The sequence below is a fragment of the Rhamphochromis sp. 'chilingali' genome, assembly GCF_963969265.1.
Source record: "Rhamphochromis sp. 'chilingali' genome assembly, chromosome: 4".
NCBI lineage: Eukaryota > Metazoa > Chordata > Actinopteri > Cichliformes > Cichlidae > Rhamphochromis > Rhamphochromis sp. 'chilingali'.
In genome coordinates, this window is record NC_137948.1 from 9,617,357 (window position 1) to 9,637,642 (window position 20,286).

The 20,286-nt window shown below is 39.7% G+C and overlaps 1 protein-coding gene across 1 annotated transcript; it reads right to left on the minus strand.

Moving 5' to 3' along the window:
• Positions 1-3,264: 3,264 nt before the first annotated feature.
• Positions 3,265-19,498, minus strand: slc2a15b (solute carrier family 2 member 15b). Its single transcript, XM_080880349.1, has 12 exons — positions 19,317-19,498; positions 18,114-18,212; positions 14,896-15,056; positions 14,660-14,784; positions 14,235-14,380; positions 11,953-12,085; positions 11,582-11,769; positions 9,219-9,329; positions 8,363-8,464; positions 7,664-7,739; positions 6,351-6,478; positions 3,265-5,495 (listed from the first exon to the last, which is right to left on the minus strand). The coding sequence occupies exons 1-12, from the start codon at positions 19,359-19,361 to the stop codon at positions 5,268-5,270; spliced, it is 1,542 nt and encodes a 513-aa protein (XP_080736475.1). The 5' UTR covers positions 19,362-19,498; the 3' UTR covers positions 3,265-5,267.
• Between the last annotated feature and the right edge of the window lie 788 nt (positions 19,499-20,286).

Genomic DNA, 20,286 nt, shown 5'->3' on the forward strand with positions numbered 1-20,286 from the left:
TATCCTGAAGCAATTTCTCAATATCCTGAGCTGATCCTTTTAGTAAAGAGATAACATCTGGGTCCTTGGACAGGATGAGTTTGAACAGTCATCCTGGACAGAGTCGTAGCTCATCTGTATAGCTCTGTCTGCTTATACGCCATGGGCTGTCTGTCAGTTCTGTTTTTATAAGCACTGATTTAGGGTGCAGCCCTTGAATCCTGGGCCAACAGGAAACCACGGGAGCATGCGGTGCCCCTGATAGGAGGTTAAAGCGAGAATTTATCCAGTTATTTTTTATTCTAATGCTGTGTCGGGTTATGTTCATTACTGTCGCTGTTAGAAAAACTCTAATGATGTTCCACCTGGCTGCAAAGACACAAAACAACGCTGTACCTGTGAGACACGGCCCTGATTGAGATGTGAATAAAATCGAGGAGAAGAAGATGAGAGGGAGCAGATGGGGTCTGCAGGCAATTAATGCTGCATGTTGTGTTGTTATTCTTCCACTTTGTTCCTGTCCCTCACCCCATCCTTAGTGACAGCTATCCTCTTTATATGTCTGCAGAATTTCTCCTTCCTGTCAGTTCTACCCATCCCCACTGTTTTTTTTTTAACTTCTTCTCATCTCCATTGCAGTCTTCCCTCCTCCCATCTTTAGCTTCCCTCCTTCCTCACACTCACGAGGCGCACAGTCTCTGTCTCCTCTCTCCCGCGCTCTACCACCACCACCACCCCCAGCCTTAATTGGGAGTCAGGGAGAGCAGTGGAAATCGCATTAACGCGGGCCCTGCCTGGGTGTGCCATCCATCTTCTTTTTTATTACGCCGCGCCGGGGCTGCTTGGGCGCTGCCGTTCGATTTGTCACCGGCCTCGTTCGCTGATAACAGGCATTTGTCATCGCCTTGCCTCCCTGTTAATGTTATCATCTCCTCCCTGACAGCCGCCCTCCGCCGGGGAGCGCCGGCGACAAAGCACATCCGTCAAGCGAATATTTCCACGGCTAAGGGGACCGCACACTGCAATAAGCCACATTAAAGCACTTATGAAGGGTGCAGGCCGAGTGTGTACGTGTGTGCGCTTGTGTGCGAGTCTACGTACCGGTGCCATAGTGCGCAGTAGATTGTGCGCTGCGTGCGCATACACATCTGCACACACACGTGCGCAGGAGCGTGCGCTCTTGTCAGTGCCGTAAAAAAGCGAGGTGGGGGCCGACAGGGAGAGGAAGAGGTAATTTGTTGCAATTAATTACGCAGTGAGCGTGGCTTTGTTGTGTAGGAGAGCATTTTATCTGTTGGAATGCTTTCTTCGCCAGGCTGTGATGCTATTTGTTTGATTTATAGCTTCTGCCAGCCCGAGGCGGAGCGAGCCTGCGTGTAAGTGTGTGTTTTCACATGTGCACAATGCTTTGGCATTATCCACAGAAATATACTGTAGTCTCGGTGACAAGGAGCCCTTTGTTTGAAAGTGACATTACATATGAACAGCCATGCTGCCCCTACTTGTGCCTCTCTGCAAGACCGAAACGCTTCTGTCCATTCAGCAGCAAATCAACAACGCCAAAGCCTGACCTTCCATCACAGTTTGCCTCACTTTTCCTTCCGCTTTTGTGAGTAAAGAAGACGTGTTTTAAAGTGCTGTGAGTATTCTACCCATCCTACAGTGATATGATGATGTTTCCAACATTGGCACGGTCCACCCCTCTTCTCTCATCTGTGATATCAAAACAGGCATTTGACATTGTGTATCCATTCTGCCTCAGCTGGGGGTTACAGGGCCTGACAGATGGATCAGCCAGCCTCAAGGCAGAGGGAAGAGATGAGCGAAAGAAAAGCAGTGCTCCCCATCTCTCAACATACTGTATGATTCCCAAATATGCCATAGCACGTCATATGGTATGGCAAATGTTCGACCCTCACAGAGAAAAATAGTCAGTGATGGCACTAACACACTGAGAAGTACATCTGAGCAACATTATACCAAAGCTTCTTCACGCTATGATCACACAGTTTGAGATGAACGACTAAAGTAGACGGTCATAACTTAGTAACACTTTAGTAACATTTTAACTGACACACTTTGCGCAGAATGACGGAACCAGAGGTAGATAATAAAACACTTTGTTTGATTTACAATGTCATAACAACATTTTGACTAATACATGCTGCCTCTGTGTCATTAGCCAGAGATCACTTTTTATTTTAATAACTAAATCTGAGGTTGACTCCAAAAGAGAGTCAGTCACCACAGACACCTGTGTTAGCACATGCAGTATTAGAGTAAAACGAACAAAATAAAATATTTGTTCTTGCTTATTAATTTCCCCATTGAGAAAAAACAGCAATAGCTGGTAGCTGTCTGCAGACATATGATCTAATTCGAGTCATCAAACTGGACCTCCTTGTTATGTTTGTGGTTTCAGACCTCTTAGAGCAGCGGTCCCCAACCCCCGGGGCCTCAGACCGGTACCGGGCCGTGAGAGTTGAGGCTCAGGTGTGAAATGTATGGTTTTCAGGGTTTTTATCGGTTTTCAGCGTTATTTTGTTATCGTTTTTATCGTTATCTCGGTTTTCCTGGGTCTTTTCACGTGTGTTATGAATAAATCTTCTTTTTTTCGGTACCGGTACTAGTTTTATTTTGTTGTATTTATCCGCGACACCTTAAAGGCCAGTCCATGAAAATATTGTCAGGCATAAACCGGTCCATGGCGCAAAAAAGGTTGGAGACCGCTGTCTTAGAGCTCTTGCTTTGCAGGTAATTTTACTCTAGTCTGTACTCCAAATTTTATTGAGTAAAATTATAGTATTTAACAATTATCCTTAATTAACAACTATCTGTAATTTACCCATAGAGCCTGTGAATGCACGTTGCTAACTAAACTTGCTAGCATTACCAAAACATTCATTTTAATAACTACATACCATCTGCAGGAGAAACACCAGCCAAATTTGACAGCTATTAACATTTTTCTTAATAGCTTATATCTGTGAAACACTTGTAAAGTAAGTAAGGTCTGTTTATTTGCCCTTCAGTTATAACAATCTTCCTTAGTGCATGCAGTACTGTAGTATGTTTTTTTCTGAGCACTTGTTGCCCATATTGAGCAGTTAGATGCCTGCTGTGTACGACAGTCTCCCTGTTGATAAAAAATGATGTTATTTGATGAAATTAGATCTGCAACTAAATAGACCTTGTGGTGACAATGTTTTCTAAACTGCTATTACAAACCCAAGAATGAACTGTGAACCTTACTGTTGAATGATTTATTTGCTAATAAAGCTCCTTTCAGCTGCTACTTTATTAACACGTGGTCGCCAAAGTGGAAAGCTATGCATTTTTTTGATTTGGCAGATTGTTGCACCGGAGGCCTCTCCTGATGCAGTCTCAAAGGGATTTTTGTCTTCTCACGGGATAAAACTAGGGTGTCTTTACTTGTCAGGCAGATCTGTAAACCACTAAATTCTAGAGATAATGAATGATTTATTAACCAATAATAAGAATCAGAATAATCCTGCCTTTATTAAAGCTTTAACTTACTGGGCAGCATTTGCCTGCCTTTCAGGCCAAAGTTTGAGTTCTGTTGTTGCCCTTTGGTGTGAATAGCTCCTTTTGCAACGTTTTTCCATTATGTCACTGTTGGGAATGATTTTGGTTGCAGTTTGAAAATCTCCGTTTTATTTGTGTATTATTTTCATAATTCATTTTTGTTCGTGCTGTAATTGCAAGTGTTGTTGTGTTAGCTTTATGGTAGTTTTGGTGAGACGCAATGATGCCACACAATATTTCTCTTGATTTTAATTTTCTAAGTGTGGGAGTCCTTTTCCAGCATCACATCAGCTCAATGAATGTGAAGCAAATATAGCCCCCAAAAGAAGTCAAAGTATTGTGCTAACTCAGAGGTGCTGCTTAGGGCTTGATGTTAAAGTAGAAATGCACTTCTGAGTTTATGAATGGAATTTTTTCATATTGTTTTGTATGTTTGCTTGTTATTATAGGCAAAACACAAAGAACAAACAGACAAAAGAAATCCAGGGTCAGATGTATTTTTGTGTCTTGTAAATGATAAAGCATTAAAAATTGACTGAGCAATCTTGTGCAGCTACTATACAAGATTCTTCAGCGGTATACTAACTAATTACTCTATATAAAGTTTGCATGCATGTGTATTTGGAAGAGGATGTGTTTGTGCTGTGATCTCTGAACTTGACAAGGCCAAGGTCTGATAACTTCTTGTTAGTGATCATGATCGACTACAGCTAGGAGTTTCTCTTCGCCAGTATAAAAAGGATTTGTTTGACAGCATTCACTGGATTGACCGATATTCAGAACAAAGTCAAAGGAATTTGGGGATGATCCAAAACTGACACCTTCAAGCTCGACTAAAATATGTAGCTGCCTACACGGACAAGCCAAATGCCTTCTGGAGAAAAGTTTTATGGCTAGATTAGACAAAGACTGAGCAATTTGGCCAAAAGAGGTGTGCTTGGAGGAGAAAAGGTGAGGCTTTCAAAGTCTAAGAACACTTCACCAACTTTAAGTGTGGTGGTGGTAACATCATGTTCAGAAGCTGTTTTGCTGTCAGTAGTACTGGTACCTTGCACAAAGTGGATGGGATAATGAAGAACTACTGTCAAATTCTTCAGTTAAAACTTTGATACAGTTGGATGTTTCAACAGGACAATGATCCCAAACACACATTAAAACTGGTTTTGGAATGGATACAGGACGCTAACATTAAGATTCTGGAATGGCCTTCCCAAAGCCCCCACCTCCTCCATAGACTATGGTTAAAAGCTATTACCACATCAAGAAACCAGTTTAAATTAAATCTACCAGTTCTGTCAAGAAGAAAGATCAAATGTCCAGTACGAGTTATGACAGAAGCATAATTCTGGTTACCAAAGGCATCTACAAAAGGTCCAACCCACTAAAGGACGTTTAATCAAATATTAGTGGGGATATATGTATATTTTTGAGTCTGTATGCATACTTTTAATTTTGAGTGGATTTGAGAAAATACAACATGAATTCACAACTGTGTCCCCAGTTCATATTTTCTAAAAGCATTAAAAATGTTTGCCATACAATCATTCCAACCTTAAAAAAAGAACAATTCAAAGGAGTCATTAAAAGTCCAAAATTACCATGACATTCATGCCCATGAAGAGTATGTAAACTTCTGACCATAACTGTATGCAGTGACAATTTGCACGAAGCAGCTGATCTGACAGTTCCTTGTCTGTATCACTGACAGTGTTGGTTGAGCTCCTATTCAACTGGCTGAATTCCTATTTTTTGTTATGGAAGTCGAGGGTTCCATAGCCGTTCATCGGAGCCATTTTTAGTTCACTATTTGGATACAGCTCTTCTTCACAGATCTCATTCTTGGTGGCAAACATCTGGCTGATCTCCAAGAAAGTTTTGTTCTTGGTCTCTGGAATGATGAAGAAGGTATAGACAGCCACTCCCAAGCAGACCACACAGAAGATCAGGTAACAGAAAGGACCTGTAGCAATCTGGGGTGGAAGGACACAAAAAAATACAAATGCACAGTTAAAGACACAAAACATGAAAGGTAGATTATTGGTTTTGTTGGCTTAAAGGTTAACGTTAGCATTAATAGCATTAGCATTAACATAGCAAATTTTTAAGGCAAGTACTTCCCTTTTTTTTTTTAAAGCTGTAAATGATCTACTAGGTTTCCAAACTAGCCAGGGGCTCTTTTATTGCCCTTATTGCCATTATTTTTGCTGGAAAAGACAGTAAGATCAGTACCAAATCGGTGATGTTTTGCAGCAGGGGAAATGTTTTGGTATAAACTCTAAGGTAGGCTATAAAACAGAAAAAACACAGGACAGGGTGTTTAGCCTAGCTTATCCCAGAGACTAGAGGAAGACGGTACCTGCTAGCCTGAAGACCTAAAACACTTTCTGAGAGCAATGAAGTTATTTTGCTTCATGTGGAATAAAAACAGAAAGATTAAGGAACGTGCAATCTCATATTTTAAGATCTATGGCCAGACTAATTACTGACTGCCTCGGTCACTGTCAACTTAACAATTAATTGTCCTCTTTACTTTGTAGCTGTTCACTTGGAACGAAGCCGAGGACAATGACAGACAGCAAGGTCGGGACTTTTAATTGGCAATTTTATTGGTATTTGTGGAGTCACTTCTGTTCAGACAAAAGTGCACAGCCAGTCGTATACACACAGTAGATGTGCATCAAATGTCAAGACTACACATGTACAAAAAAATAAAAAATAGAAATAAAGCCTTTTTACATGTTTTTTCACTATAAACTGGACAGTATATTTAGATGGCTTTTGTGTACATTTGAATTTAGCTCTGTGGGATACAAGTCAGTGCTAACCTCTAAGAAGGGAAAGACAAAACCAATGGTGAAGTTGGACATCCAGTTGAGGCAACCAGCTACGGTGTACGCAGCCGGTCGATGAGACTGCTTAAACAGCTCCGCAGTGATCAGGAAAGGCACACCCGCTGTAAAGAATACACAAAAACATATTTTTCTTATTCCAAAAATATTCCCAACAACACCACATGAAGACAGTTTAATCTAACTAAGCATCCTGTTATAACACAAATCACATTTAATTACTTAGTATGGCTATATGAATCTATTGGGTGATGTGAAATTAACATCGGCATCTTAGTTCATCAATTACTTTATCAATACTCCCACTCAGGACTCTTCCTTGGCAGTTACTCAAAATTAACAGAAGATGATTAATGATAAACATTTCACAAGCCCAAGTGCTATTATATTACACTCCTTTTTCTACATGTACTTCATTATGTGTTCATTATTACTCACTAATCATAGACTGACAAGAGAGGAAGGTGTTTGTCAAGACGGCAAAACTCCACTTCTGAACCACAAGACACAGAATAGCTTAGCTCATGCAATTCATTAGTTTAAGATGTGCCTTAACTTTAAACATGTGATTCTTCATTGTTAGAAGTGAAGGCTATGAAGGAGAAATATGCATTAGTATAAGCTCTAATGATTAGCTTTCCGAATAATTTCCTCATTATTCTGTGCATGATAACTGCAGAGAGAAAAGTTTAATATTGTCAAACCAATAACTACACCATAATTTGTCAACATCTGCGGTATATATGGGAGGGCATCAATGTGCAAGCAAGGTTTCATTTGAAGGAAACCATATTCATCACAGCTAGCTTATGAACAATGAGCCATTAGAAGTCTAATTGCAGCAAGAGAAATCCTTGTTTGCTGAGGTATAGATTTTGCCTGTTTGACGAATGACGTTATGTAAACCAGATTTGTTCTAATCCATCATCCTCGCAGGTTCGCTCGACGTGGCTCTCATCGTTGTAAACTATTGCCTCTTAATTCACTTCACTCATCTCATCCAGTGTACAAATGGCTGTGAGAATGGAAGCAGTGTGGCAGTTAGGATTTCCTAATTTACAAGACTAATGAAATACAATATCTCCTCACAGCCAGAGGAGGAGTGTGGAGGATGGGGTGCTGATGTTTTCAAGCTTTAATGCCTGCTATTGTGCAAGTTTCCAGCAGGGTGCAGTGTTTCCTCATACACAGGATTACTTCTAGCTAATGCAATCACATGTAGGTTTGAAAGTGTTGGAAAGTTTTCATGCCAGATACAGATACAAGATTGTTTTTTTGTTTTTTTTTACCTGGACCTATGCAGAAGCCAGCAATAATCCCAATAACACAGCCCACACTGATGTAGCGCATGTAGGACAACTGCGGCTGTGATTGGTCAAACACAAGTCATGAGTTGCAGATAGTCACACACAGTTTTTTTTTAATATTATTCATTTATATGATGACTTCAGATGGAAAAATCTCTAAGCCTATCTAACATTTTATTTTGTTTTAAATATTTCGTCAGTGTCCTATGTTCAGCTTCAGTGAGTTTACTTTAACAGCAGTGAAATGGTCACTGAATGAAATGCTTTTTAACAAATTTGATAGTCTTTTGCAGCGAAACCTGCTTTGCATTTGTGCATCATCCTTTGTGCAGTCCACCTCTTTGGATGAGACATAGGAAATAGTTGCTAAACATGCAACTGAAAACAATCTTACAGATAAGTGTGTTTTGACTGGTGTTCCTGTGGACATGGTAGCTTTTAGTGGCATTTAGAGGTTTCTGCTAGCAAACCATGTTTGGAAAGAGGCTTAGCATGGCTTTGAAGTGAAGCTTTCACCTGATATAATTTTCTCATTTTTCACAGAGGGTGTCACTTAGAGGCTTTTGCATCTGAAGACATACAATAATTTATGTAAATTAGGTTATGTCCTAAGCTCCATGTAATGTACTATAATGTCATGCAAAATATTCCTAAACCAGCAGGATATCAGATGACATGTACCTGGAAGAGGACAGACACAGTGATTCCGGCACAGCACAGTCCCATAAAAAGGAAACCACCAATCATCAGTGGTCTTCTGCCCAGACGCTCAATAGTGAAACACTAAATAACGGACAAATAAGCAGGACTACATGTGACTAACCCATAAAAATAGATTTTCAAAAAGTTAGTTGCAATTATACAAATCTTTCGTTTGCATATATATATATATATATATATATATATATATATATATATATATATATATTTTCAATAGAGTATAACATGGCCCTGTGCACGCTACAGAATAAATGACCTTCATTAGGTTTCAGCTCACCTTCCCCTAATCAGATTTTATGCAAGCATGACCAAGACAACAGAAAACACAAACTGAAACAGTCAAGTTAAACAAAACAGACTGTGCATGACTACATGTCATAACCAAAATAACCAAAGTCATTATTTCTTTTAAGTATTTTAGGTAAGAAGTTACATGTTTATCAGAAGGGAAGGCATTTGTTTTTCCCAGTTTCTCTTTTTCTTGTGGATCAAGACTGAAGTTACCATCAGTCATACAAGGCACAGATTTATTGCAACCCCAAGTGCTTCATGGTTAATTAATCTGCTAATTCTATTTTCAGTTTAGCAGCCATTAAATCCATAACAAAACAAAAAATGCAATTTTTTATGTCAAGTTCCCAATATACTTAATTCTGTTGTATATTTTTGCTTTAACACTGGTCAAACAGATCTCAGACCAGGAAAACAGCAGCACATTATCACATCTGTGTTCCAACGTTACAAGTCCAAAATATAAAAAAATCCTTGTATAATAGAAATACATTCATTTCATCTTAATGTGTGTGTGTCTACTCACCCCCAGCATCCCTGAGATGACCTCAATGGCCCCAGTTCCCACTGTTGTGTACTGAATATAAGGGTCTGCGATTCCTGCATTCCTAAAAATGTCATTTGTATAGAACCAGATCTGAAATTGACACAAGGTTTATTGATATGTTGAATCCTTTGGACTATTGATACAGCAAAAATCAAAGTTTGCCTTGTTTCCTTAAGGAGCCAAAAAGTCACTCTGCTTATCTGGTAATGCACACGATTCATCATAGTGATCATTATCACAAGGCCGACCATCACTCATGCATTTGAGATACAGCTTTTCATCAGTATGGACTCCTGACAAGTACTCCCCTTGAAATTAATTTGCGCATTCTCATTAATCACACTTTGCTGATACAACATCCATCATTGATGATGTGCGGACAAGATCGTGATCAGTGCAGTTAAATGCTGTCTTGTTGATTTAGTAACCATACATATAACATTTCATCACCATTGGAGGCTTGAAGTATGCAAACAGACGAGCAAAGCAGAAGGCCTGCACAAGCACAAACAATTCCAGAAACTTAAACAACTGGGATAAGATTTGATGAAGATGAATATAAGCTGCTAGGCTAAAACGCCTCCTTACTGAGCTAAAATCTCCTCTAATATAAGAATTGTGTTATATGAGTTGATTCATATATTTTGTTTTACGCACATGAGCACTAAAGTGCAAGCCAGTAACACTGCAGTGATGTCAGAGTGCTAAGCAAAGTAGCCATGGCTCATTTCACTCTGGAGCTTTTTTCAGCTTTTTCAGGCCAAACTGTTTGTTTAACAGAAGTAGCCTCATCTAATCACAGGATTTCAAAAGTGTTCTTGGATTATTTAGCTCATCTAATCTGACATGCCTCAGTGTGTAAACCTAACCTAGATTTACACAATGAGGTATGTACAGTTAAAGTAGGAAAAGTTAAGTAGGAGAAAATCACAGTCTTAAAATGACTTAATCTCTGGGCTTACTCAAAGCTACAATGCCAACTATACTACTTCAGTATTACCAAAACAAGCATCTGTCTTGAGAAACTGTCCTTGAGAAGACAGATGCTGATAACATAATAGTTTAATGGCAACTTCTACTTTATACAACCTAGTTCAGGAAACCGTTCATTGAGCACATTTGTGTCAAATGTCCTAGTGCCTTACACTTCCACATTACAAAAAGTGGATAAAACCTAGTTCACTTTTTAGTGGAGTATGTTGATCCTAAACAGATGCAGGTAGCCTCAGCACATGTCTCAACTTACTCTACCTTAAGAAAAAACAACCAAAGAGCGTAATCCTCATTATCCGTTTTATTACAGCATTCTTATTTGGAACTGATTTTGCTCATGCTGAATTATCCACTACAACCAGTACAAAGACACTGGAAATCATTCATTACATTCATCTGGAAAATATTTTGTTACCTGAAAATTAACTTTATGAATTTAGTTATGCATTTATTTGTCCCTTCTTTTCCTTCTTCACGATTTATCCATGATTTCACTTGTTTATGATTATGAATATGTAGTCGATGCTTTGTCGTATTCTCTTGCTTCGTGTAGAAGTGGAAGAACGAAAACAAAGCAAGAGCAGCAACAAAATAATAGCGGGGCTGCCACTTTATGATGTGAATGACAGTACAGCTACAGTAGTACTTGCAGAAGAAATAGCTCTTTCATCATTTTTCCTAGGTTGAGTGGCTCCCCAGCTGGCTGTAATAACTCTACAAAATCAGCACCACAAATACTGTAAAAGCACCATGTTGTAACATGTTGAATAATATCTGGTTGTGCACAAACTCAGTCTGTATGAATATGATTATAAGTATCCAATATTTTAAGAAAAAACATGCACATTTACTTTTCAAACTCTCTTGAATTGCTTAGTTTTACTTTTCGTGTCTCAGATTTGGAGACACTACTTCTTCTGGAGGTTTGAAGCCTTCCAGTGTTCCTGGCTGGAACAGCTGGGACTGAGAGACTCAGTGGGGTGCACCCCTGCTGCGAAATGGCACTAGCATATGAGCCTGCATGCCTGGAGCCTCCATCCATATGAAGCAATGAGTACAAAGATGTGTTTGACTTTGTGTTCGGATGGGTGGACCTTGTTATGTGAGGTAACGCTGAGGGAGAGCACCAGGAGATAATGAGGCATGGTCACATCGCCCCCTGCTTAGTCATTCAGTGGGTGTGAGACTGTGATGTATGGATGGACGGGAGGAGCCCAGCTGGGAACTCTCGCACTATAAGATCTCCCTCTCATATAATAACTGCACAGTTGTTGCACATTCAAAATGTGACAATACACACACATATAAACAAAAGATGAAAAAAACAACACAATAGTTCTCCTACTCACGGCATCAATCCCAGACAGCTGCATGCCGATGTTGACCACTGCAACAGTGAGGACCTGCCAGCGGACACAGCTGTCCATGAGGAGGCTGCAGACAGAGAGGGTCTGCATGGAGGACAAAGAGCATTGCTCCTCCTGCATCTCTTCAACCTCAGCCTGAATGTTTCCTTTAGTACGGAACCACTTTAGGGCTACAGAACGGAGTGAAACAGGAGTCTTTTTTATTAAACCAGTTTTAATTCATCCTTCAAGTATCACAGTGAAAGGATTATGTAAAGTTTGAGAATCTGTTCTAGGCGTCTTGATCTTCCTTTGTAATAGGGGTTAGGGGTTAGGTTATTCAGAAAAGGAAAGCAAGAAATGCACTTTTTAACCTGCAATGGTGGCATGCACATCTCCTCTCTCTATTAGCAGATATCGTGGACTCTCTGGAAACCATGGCAACAGTATCAGCTGGACCATGGTAGGAACCGCCACAAGAGACAAAAGCAGAGGCCAGTGCTCTTCCTGTGTGGGGAAAAAACAACCCCAATAAAAACCAAAGACCTCACCTAAACCTTGATTTAAAAAAATAATAATATCATCATCTAAAACTATTCATTCCATCTTTACCATCTTTGTCTTTATACCTACAGTGGGGCAAAAAAGTATTTAGTCAGCCACCGATTGTGCAAGTTCCCCCACCTAAAATGATGACAGAGGTCAGTAATTTGCACCAGAGGTACACTTCAACTGTGAGAGACAGAATGTGAAAAAAAAAATCCATGAATTCACATGGTAGGATTTGTAAAGAATTTATTCGTAAATCAGGGTGGAAAATAAGTATTTGGTCACCTCAAACAAGGAAAATCTCTGGCTCTCACAGACCTGTAACGTCTTCTGTAAGAAGCTTTTCTGTCCCCCACTCGTTACCTGTATGAATGGCACCTGTTTGAACTCATCATCTGTATAAAAGACACCTGTCCACAGCCTCAAACAGTCAGACTCCAAACTCCGCCATGGCCAAGACCAAAGAGCTTTGGAAGGACACCAGGAAAAGTATTGTAGACCTGCACCAGACTGGGAAGAGTGAATCTACAATAGGCAAGCAGCTTGGTGTGAAAAAAATCAACTGTGGGAGCAATCATCAGAAAATGGAAGACATACAAGACCACTGATAATCTCCCTCGATCTGGGGCTCCACGCAAGATCTCATCCCGTGGGGTGAAAATGATCATGAGAACGGTGAGCAAAGATCCCAGAACCACACGGGGGGACCTGGTGAATGACCTGCAGAGAGCTGGGACCAAAGTAACAAAGGTCACCATCAGTAACACACTACAACGGCAGGGAATCAAATCCCGCAGTGCCAGACGTGTTCCGCTGCTGAAGCCAGTGCATGTCCAGGCCCGTCTGAAGTTTGCCAGAGAGCACATGGATGATACAGCAGAGGATTGGGAGAATGTCATGTGGTCAGATGAAACCAAAGTAGAACTTTTTGGTATAAACTCAACTCGTCGTGTTTGGAGGACGAAGAATACTGAGTTGCATCCCAAGAACACCATACCTACACAGCAAAATCTCCAGTGTTAAATTAACACTAGAGAGTGTCTATATGGGTCCACACCTCTGAGTGTTAAATACAACACTGTTGAGTGTTAAATTAACACTTTTGACAGTGTTATATGTTTAAAAGTAACCTAGTCAGTTTTGAAGATTAACAATGGCTAACACTGAGCAGTGTTGATTTTCTAACACTGGAAAATCAACACTGCTCAGTGTTAGCCATTGTACTGTGAAGCATGGGGGTGGAAAACATCATGCTATGGGGCTGTTTTTCTGCCAAGGGGACAGGACGACTGATCCGTGTTAAGGACAGAATGAATGGGGCCATGTATCGTGAGATTTTGAGCCAAAACCTCCTTCCATCAGTGAGAACTCTGAAGATGAAACGAGGCTGGGTCTTCCAACATGACAATGATCCAAAACACACCGCCCGGGCAACAAAGGAGTGGCTCCGTAAGAAGCATTTGAAAGTCCTGGAGTGGCCTAGCCAGTCTCCAGACCTCAACCCCATAGAAAATCTGTGGTGGGAGTTGAAAGTCCGTGTTGCTCGGCGACAGCCCCAAAACATCACTGCTCTCGAGAAGATCTGCATGGAGGAATGGGCCAAAATACCAGCTACTGTGTGTGCAAACCTGGTAAAGACCTATAGTAAACGTTTGACCTCTGTTATTGCCAACAAAGGTTATGTTACAAAGTATTGAGTTGTATTTTTGTTATTGACCAAATACTTATTTTCCACCCTGATTTACGAATAAATTCTTTACAAATCCTACCATGTGGATTCATGGATTTTTTTTTCACATTCTGTCTCTCACAGTTGAAGTGTACCTCTGGTGCAAATTACTGACCTCTGTCATCATTTTAGGTGGGGGAACTTACACAATCGGTGGCTGACTAAATACTTTTTTGCCCCACTGTATATTTAGCTATTCCATAAGTAAACATAGGGTGTCTTGAAGCTTTTTCTGTCTGAAAGTATATTGTTTGCAACGCTTTGTGCATCTGCTCAATTGTAGATCACAGAGTCTCTGCATGCATGCATCAATTCAAAATGTTATTTTTATTACATATTAGAACTATGAAAGCCAGTCAAACATCACAGTATAAGAACCTTTCCCAGTATCTCCGAGAGCCCCAGGACCTGAGCGATGAAAACTCCAAGACAAATGTGAATGCTGGGAACAAGGCCCAGGAAGCCTCGCAAATTCTTAGGAGCGATCTCACCGAGGTACATCGGCACCACACTGAGAGAAATCCCTGTAGAAACGAAGAAAGTGCAATTAATACAGTCTGACTGTGCTGGTGCAAAAATGAACAAAACACCAAATATGAACTGAAAAGGCAATTTAAAGCATAAATGACTCAGCTGTTTATAGATTATAGGAAATGTATATACAGCTATTTTTCACCAACAACACAAAGTGCTGCTAATTACAGACAAATATGTGACAGTAATAATAACAGTAATAAATATTAAGAGGAGATTATTGACATTGGAATAAATTTTAGTCAACCAGGAACAGTAGGCATGTCTACCTGAATGTACTCCTGTGATGAAACGCCCAATGATGATCATCTCAGGAATTCTGCACCATCTGCTAAAGCCCATCAGAGCTCCGCCCATAAAAACAAGTGCAGTGGATCTCACCAGAGTCCCTTTCCTGTTTGGACGCAGTGATTCTCGTTGCTCAGCTCTCTAAGTTTGAGTCTGTCACAGGTTAATAGCAATTTATAAACATGCACTCAAAATTCATAAACATGGTCACACTGACCTTCCATATTTGGTAACTAGTCTGCCCACCAGCAGTGCTCCGGTCATTCCACCAATGGCAAAGATTGACACAGTAAGAGAGTACAAGACGGTAAGAAGATGCCCATCCGGAGTCAAGCCATGACTTTCTAATAATGTCTCATTGTAGAAGTCTTTGATGTACTGGTGGAAAACAAGGTAAATTCATTTTCTAAGCAAAAAACACCCCAAATAAATCAAACCCAGTGTAAAAAGATTGTGTGCAATCAAAAGATAATGTTACCTTTTTTAGATATCTTATTTATTTAGCCTTTTATTTATTATTCTAGCACAGCAGTTTTATAGGAGCCAGAGTTCAAAATATTGTTGTTTTTTTTCTTACACTGAGCTTCGTGCAGCCATGTGCTCTCTGAAACCAGCTCTCTGAAACCAGCTCCTCTTCCTTTTAAAGCAACTTTCTTCTGACCGACTGCTCCTTGCAAACCGAAAGTTTGAAGAGGAGTGTGGAGCTTCTGTGCTCACATCTAAAGCCATGAGACGACTATAATAAATACATCCAATCTTACCAACATAAACGAGAGCCAAGAGTTGCAAAAACAGCCTGAAATAGAGCAGTCAGAAGCCTGGATTTGTGAATAGTGCAAATACTTAGTTATTATCAATTACACCGATCAAACTTTTTGAAACCTTGAACATGTTTAATGTGAGCATCCGTAACTGTAACACTACAGACATGACACAAAAAATGAAACATAAATGATACGTCACAATATATCCCCAAAAGACCTGATAAATGAAAATTTGATGTTGTAACTTCAATAATTTAAGTCAAGTCAAATTCAAAGCTGAAAAGGACTCATCGACTGCATGCTTGATGAATCTGACGGTGATGCCTTTCACTCAATAAAGTGTCCAGGATGATCCATTGCATTAAAATTTTAAGAAAAATATGAATTAAATATATACATTAATATGAATTCAAAAGAATACAGAAAAGGTGCAGGAGAGGACACAATTCAAAAATTCTCCCTGTACTATGTGCTATGTTATCGCACATAAAAAGGCCTCAGTGAAAGTCTACAGATCTCATAAAGAAGCATACGACAGTAACAACATAGTAAGTGTCCATAACCAACAGGAAGGGAAATTTATATTTGCTCCTTTGCTTTGTTTCTGTATTGATTTCTTATACAAAGTAATGAAAATTATTGAAACAACAGAAAGTGTCATATGATGTCAGAAAGGTTTCAACTGCTGACCTGCTCCTCCTTAAAAGAGCTGGATAGAATAGAATAGAACTCCTCCATATTACCTTGCTTACTAAAATATTACTTTCTGAATGTTGTCATATGTCTGGAGTGTTCAGGTCTGTGAACAACAAACAACAACAAAATCTTGGAAGTACAAACCCATTGACCCCAAAGCCAGATGATCCAATGCTCTGAGGAAGTGTTAAAACTTTTAATGTTAAAATTCATTAATTTTAACATTAACAGATAACAGAATTTTAGATCACTTGACACTAAGAAACTGACCCAAACAAAATGAACTGAACTGCTCCAGCTGTCCCTACTTCTGTGCAGAGCATTCAGGATTTGGGGAAATACCCAGTATTTTTCTGTTTTTCTCAAGAAAAAGATTGACTTTATTCTCACATCTCACTTCCATATCAGTCGGGAGTCGGCTTACGCTAGCTAAATTGCTAGCTTAGCCAAAGGACACAAGCAGAAGCAACTAAATTGGCTCCATGTCTTTTGAAATTAGCCGTGCCAGGAAATAGTTATTACATTAATGTGTGCGTTTTAGAGCATTAGAGAGATGACTTGTGACTTCATTCCATCCTCCCGTGACCAGTAGCTAAGCTAATCATCTCGTGAATCTATTTTTATAAAAATGAAACTCATGTCAAGCTTCTAAAGCCGGGCATACACTGTCCGATTTTTCAGTCGTGCGACTGTTTTGGGGATCGGCCCGAGTTTCGCCTTAATCGTGTGTCGTGCATCGTGTAGTATACATGAGGTAACAAGAAGCGATTAACACCTCATGACCAGCTCCCGATCATCAATCGTATGGTCGCAAGAAAATCAAACCTGTCTGAAATCCTTTCGGCCCTCGTGAGGGTGTCAACTCAGCCTCTCACACTGCGCATGCGCAAACAGAATTGGAAGTAGAAAGACGGAGCAGCACGGCAGTGATCTGGACACAAGCGATGGAGGCACAACTTGAAGAAATTTGGCAAGCTCATCCGAGCATTTCGATGTGGCCTCACAATATTATCACGAGCGCACCAACCGTGAAAAGAGTTGGATGGACATTGCTGCTCAACTGCAGCCGCCTGGTCAATGTTTTTCATTAGCAATTTAGCAAAGTTGATGGTGGTGGTGTGTGTGTCAGTGTCTGTTAAAGACAGAGAGGGAGAGACAGATTTTGTGTTTAAGCTTATAAGCTTCATGTTATGGACGCACAGTGTGAGCACTCAAGTCGCATCAGAGCATCGGGCCGTATAGTGTGAGACCCTGCATCGTGACCCACGAACTTCTAACCCCTGCGAATCAATCGTAGAGTTTGAGCAGGAGCTGAATAATGCGACTGAAAAAAATCGCACAGTGTATGCCCAGCTTAATGTAGACAGTGCATCTGCAAGCATTTCAACATGTCTAAGCCTCCCTCTAAACCAATTACAGTTTCATTGTGGATATTTAAAAACAATAGCATTAAGAAAACACCCTGGCTGGCTGATTCCTGACCTGGAACTGATGCAGGGTTTTTATAAAATTTTTGTTACTTTAATCCACGACTATAAAACATATTTATAAAGTTTCAACAACAGATACCAAGCTCTAGAAAAACAATGCAAATGAAAGTTGGAGATGAAAGGTTTAGCTGATCCTAAGTCCTGAGCTACGAACATGAGACGATACCCTGAACCTGCTCACATGCTTCTGTGGGGCTGAACACATGACCGCACCGCGGCAAATTCAACATCCAAGGAACATAATGGATTAAGAGCTACAGCGTATCAATGACATGGTAAGGTAGCTACATAAGCCCACATGACCCCACATGACAATTTATTTGTTCAGTTGGAGTGTTATGTTCAAATGGGTTATTTAACCATTGAGAATCAAATTTCATACAGTGTTTAACCATAAAGGGAACATTTGAGTTCTCACGAAAAGCATGCACGCAAATGAAATCACAAAACTAGGAGTCTTATTATGTAGACGACGATGAAAATACCTTTGCAGGAGAGTTGACAACGGCCAAGTTATAGCCATAGAGCATAGAGCTGCCAAATGAGGCCAGGAAAGCCACTGCCAGCAGAGGCTTTGTAAGATGCTGTGGAAAACACAAAGCAACACATGAGGGGAAAACCAAGCTGCAAACAGAGTTTACTGTCTCAGGGATGTCTAACTCATTTGACATTGTGGGACACAAACAGTCCACTTTGATGTGAAGTGGACCAGGCCAGTGAAACTCCCCTTTCTTTCAGTGTAAAGCAGTTTAACTATTCATTCAATTCAATTCAATTTTATTTATACAGCACCAAATCACAACAACTTTGCCTCAATGGCCATTTTTATCTAAGCTGTAAAACCTATTTAAACACAATTAAAAGTCAAAAACTTACAGGCGTTGTCACATTCAGTGTCAGAGTGGAGTCTTTGCTTGACCAATTCTGGCCCCCTGACCTTATGTTTGACACCCCTGATCCAATAGATTTCACCATAACTAAACAAACTGGAAGCATAAACAATTACCCTAAATGAATATGTTAAAGCAGCTGACTAAATGTTACAGTTTAGTCAATGTGTATTGAAAAATCAGCTAAATGATGTTTAGTTTTAAAAAGTCACCATGATCAAAGGTACCTGACTTTATTTAGAATTTAAAGCTGTACAACAACAATCAGTGATAACAGATAAGACTCATAAGTCTGTTATGACTAAAGGTAGTCAACAGCTCCTCTGAGCCATTGTCACTCCTTTTAAATATAGTTCACAGGAGACATTGCACCCCACTCAGCAACAATTTATTCTGATTAAATATCTCATGTGGAGCTGCTCACATGTCACACCACTTTAAAATGAGACACGAGTAACTTCTCATTTGCCGTTTAAAAACACACACAGGCTACTTTTGCTTTTAAAGTCTCCTTTAGTCTTTTTTTTAACCTGATTTGTGATAAATTGAACGATGCTTGGAATGTCATATGACGTGGTGACTGGTGCTATTGTACGAGTTCAGTGTGTCATGATGAGTTTTCCAAGGAACCCAGTAAGCATCTTATATGAACCATGACCTTGAACCAACGTTGTACAATGAGATTAGGAGGCATTCGCGACATAATTCCAAAATCATGTGACTAATAAAAAGCGATCACTGGAAACGACCATACCACCCAGGAATTAGATCGAAATTTTTAAAAATGCTTACACTTACCGAGGTGAGTTTTTCATTGTTTCCCTGTAACAGTTCTTCCGCCATTTAAGTCATAAATGATTATTCCCCTTGTGTGAGTTTCTTCGTCATCTGCAAAACTTTTCAAAACTCTTTTCACCGCATCCCCATTTGTAGAGTTTGAGCCGTGATCGTGTACCGGAGAGGAGGCGTGTCGTGTTGATGGGCGGAATGTCCACAGTCGTTAAACCGCCTGCAAAGCAGGCCCATCCCACAACTTTTATCGTTTCCCTTTCCCCAGCAAAGATCACGAGTGTCATCCTACACCCCAGAGTGATTAGAGTAATTTACTTTAAAAAAACAATTTTTATTTAATAATTTGTCAGTTAACATGATTACACAAAACCTACCTTAAAAACCTTAAATTTCGTGGAATTTGATGGAAGAAATTGATTTACAGTTTTAAGATTTTATTTTTCCTTATACACCTGGAGGTCTGTTGTATAAATCTAACCTTGACTTAATTTTAAAGTTGCACTGAACTTTGCATTTGTTCCTGTTTCAATTCGTTTATCTTGTAAGTTATATCTCCCCAACACTCACATGAGTGTAGCAGAGCTCCTCCCTTTTCCAGCTAATTACAAGTGATTTTTAAAAATCCAGTCATTGAAGCCTAAAGCACTTGCTAGTCAAATGGTAGCTGCACGATTTTACAGAAATCTATAAGTGCAGCTTTTCACTTCTGGTTAAGTAAGATGCTTTCAAAGCTGACATTAGAAGTTTAACTATGTTATGTTTTATTGCTTTATGGTAACAATAAATGTTGCTTTCTGTAACCTCCTTTAATGGAAATAGTTTGAAAAGAATTTAAGATTAAGTTTGGATTTTTCTCTTACCTTTACTGATTAATTAAAGTACTTGGAGTAAGACTTGCATTTTTTGCTTCCCTTTTGGCTTTTAATTTGAAATGTTCTATAAAAATAATTATTCTACTCAGAAACGACAAGCACAA

Coding starts and splice junctions, on each gene's coding strand:
- slc2a15b (XM_080880349.1), bottom strand. CDS start 19,361: ATGGCGGAAGAACTGTTACAGGGAAACAATGAAAAACTCACCTCG. Junction 15,057..18,113: donor TTGTCAACTCTCCTGCAAAG/GTATTTTCATCG, acceptor GTTTTCCACCAG/TACATCAAAGACTTCTACAA. Junction 5,496..6,350: donor TTGTCTTTCCCTTCTTAGAG/GTTAGCACTGAC, acceptor CTTCCACCCCAG/ATTGCTACAGGTCCTTTCTG.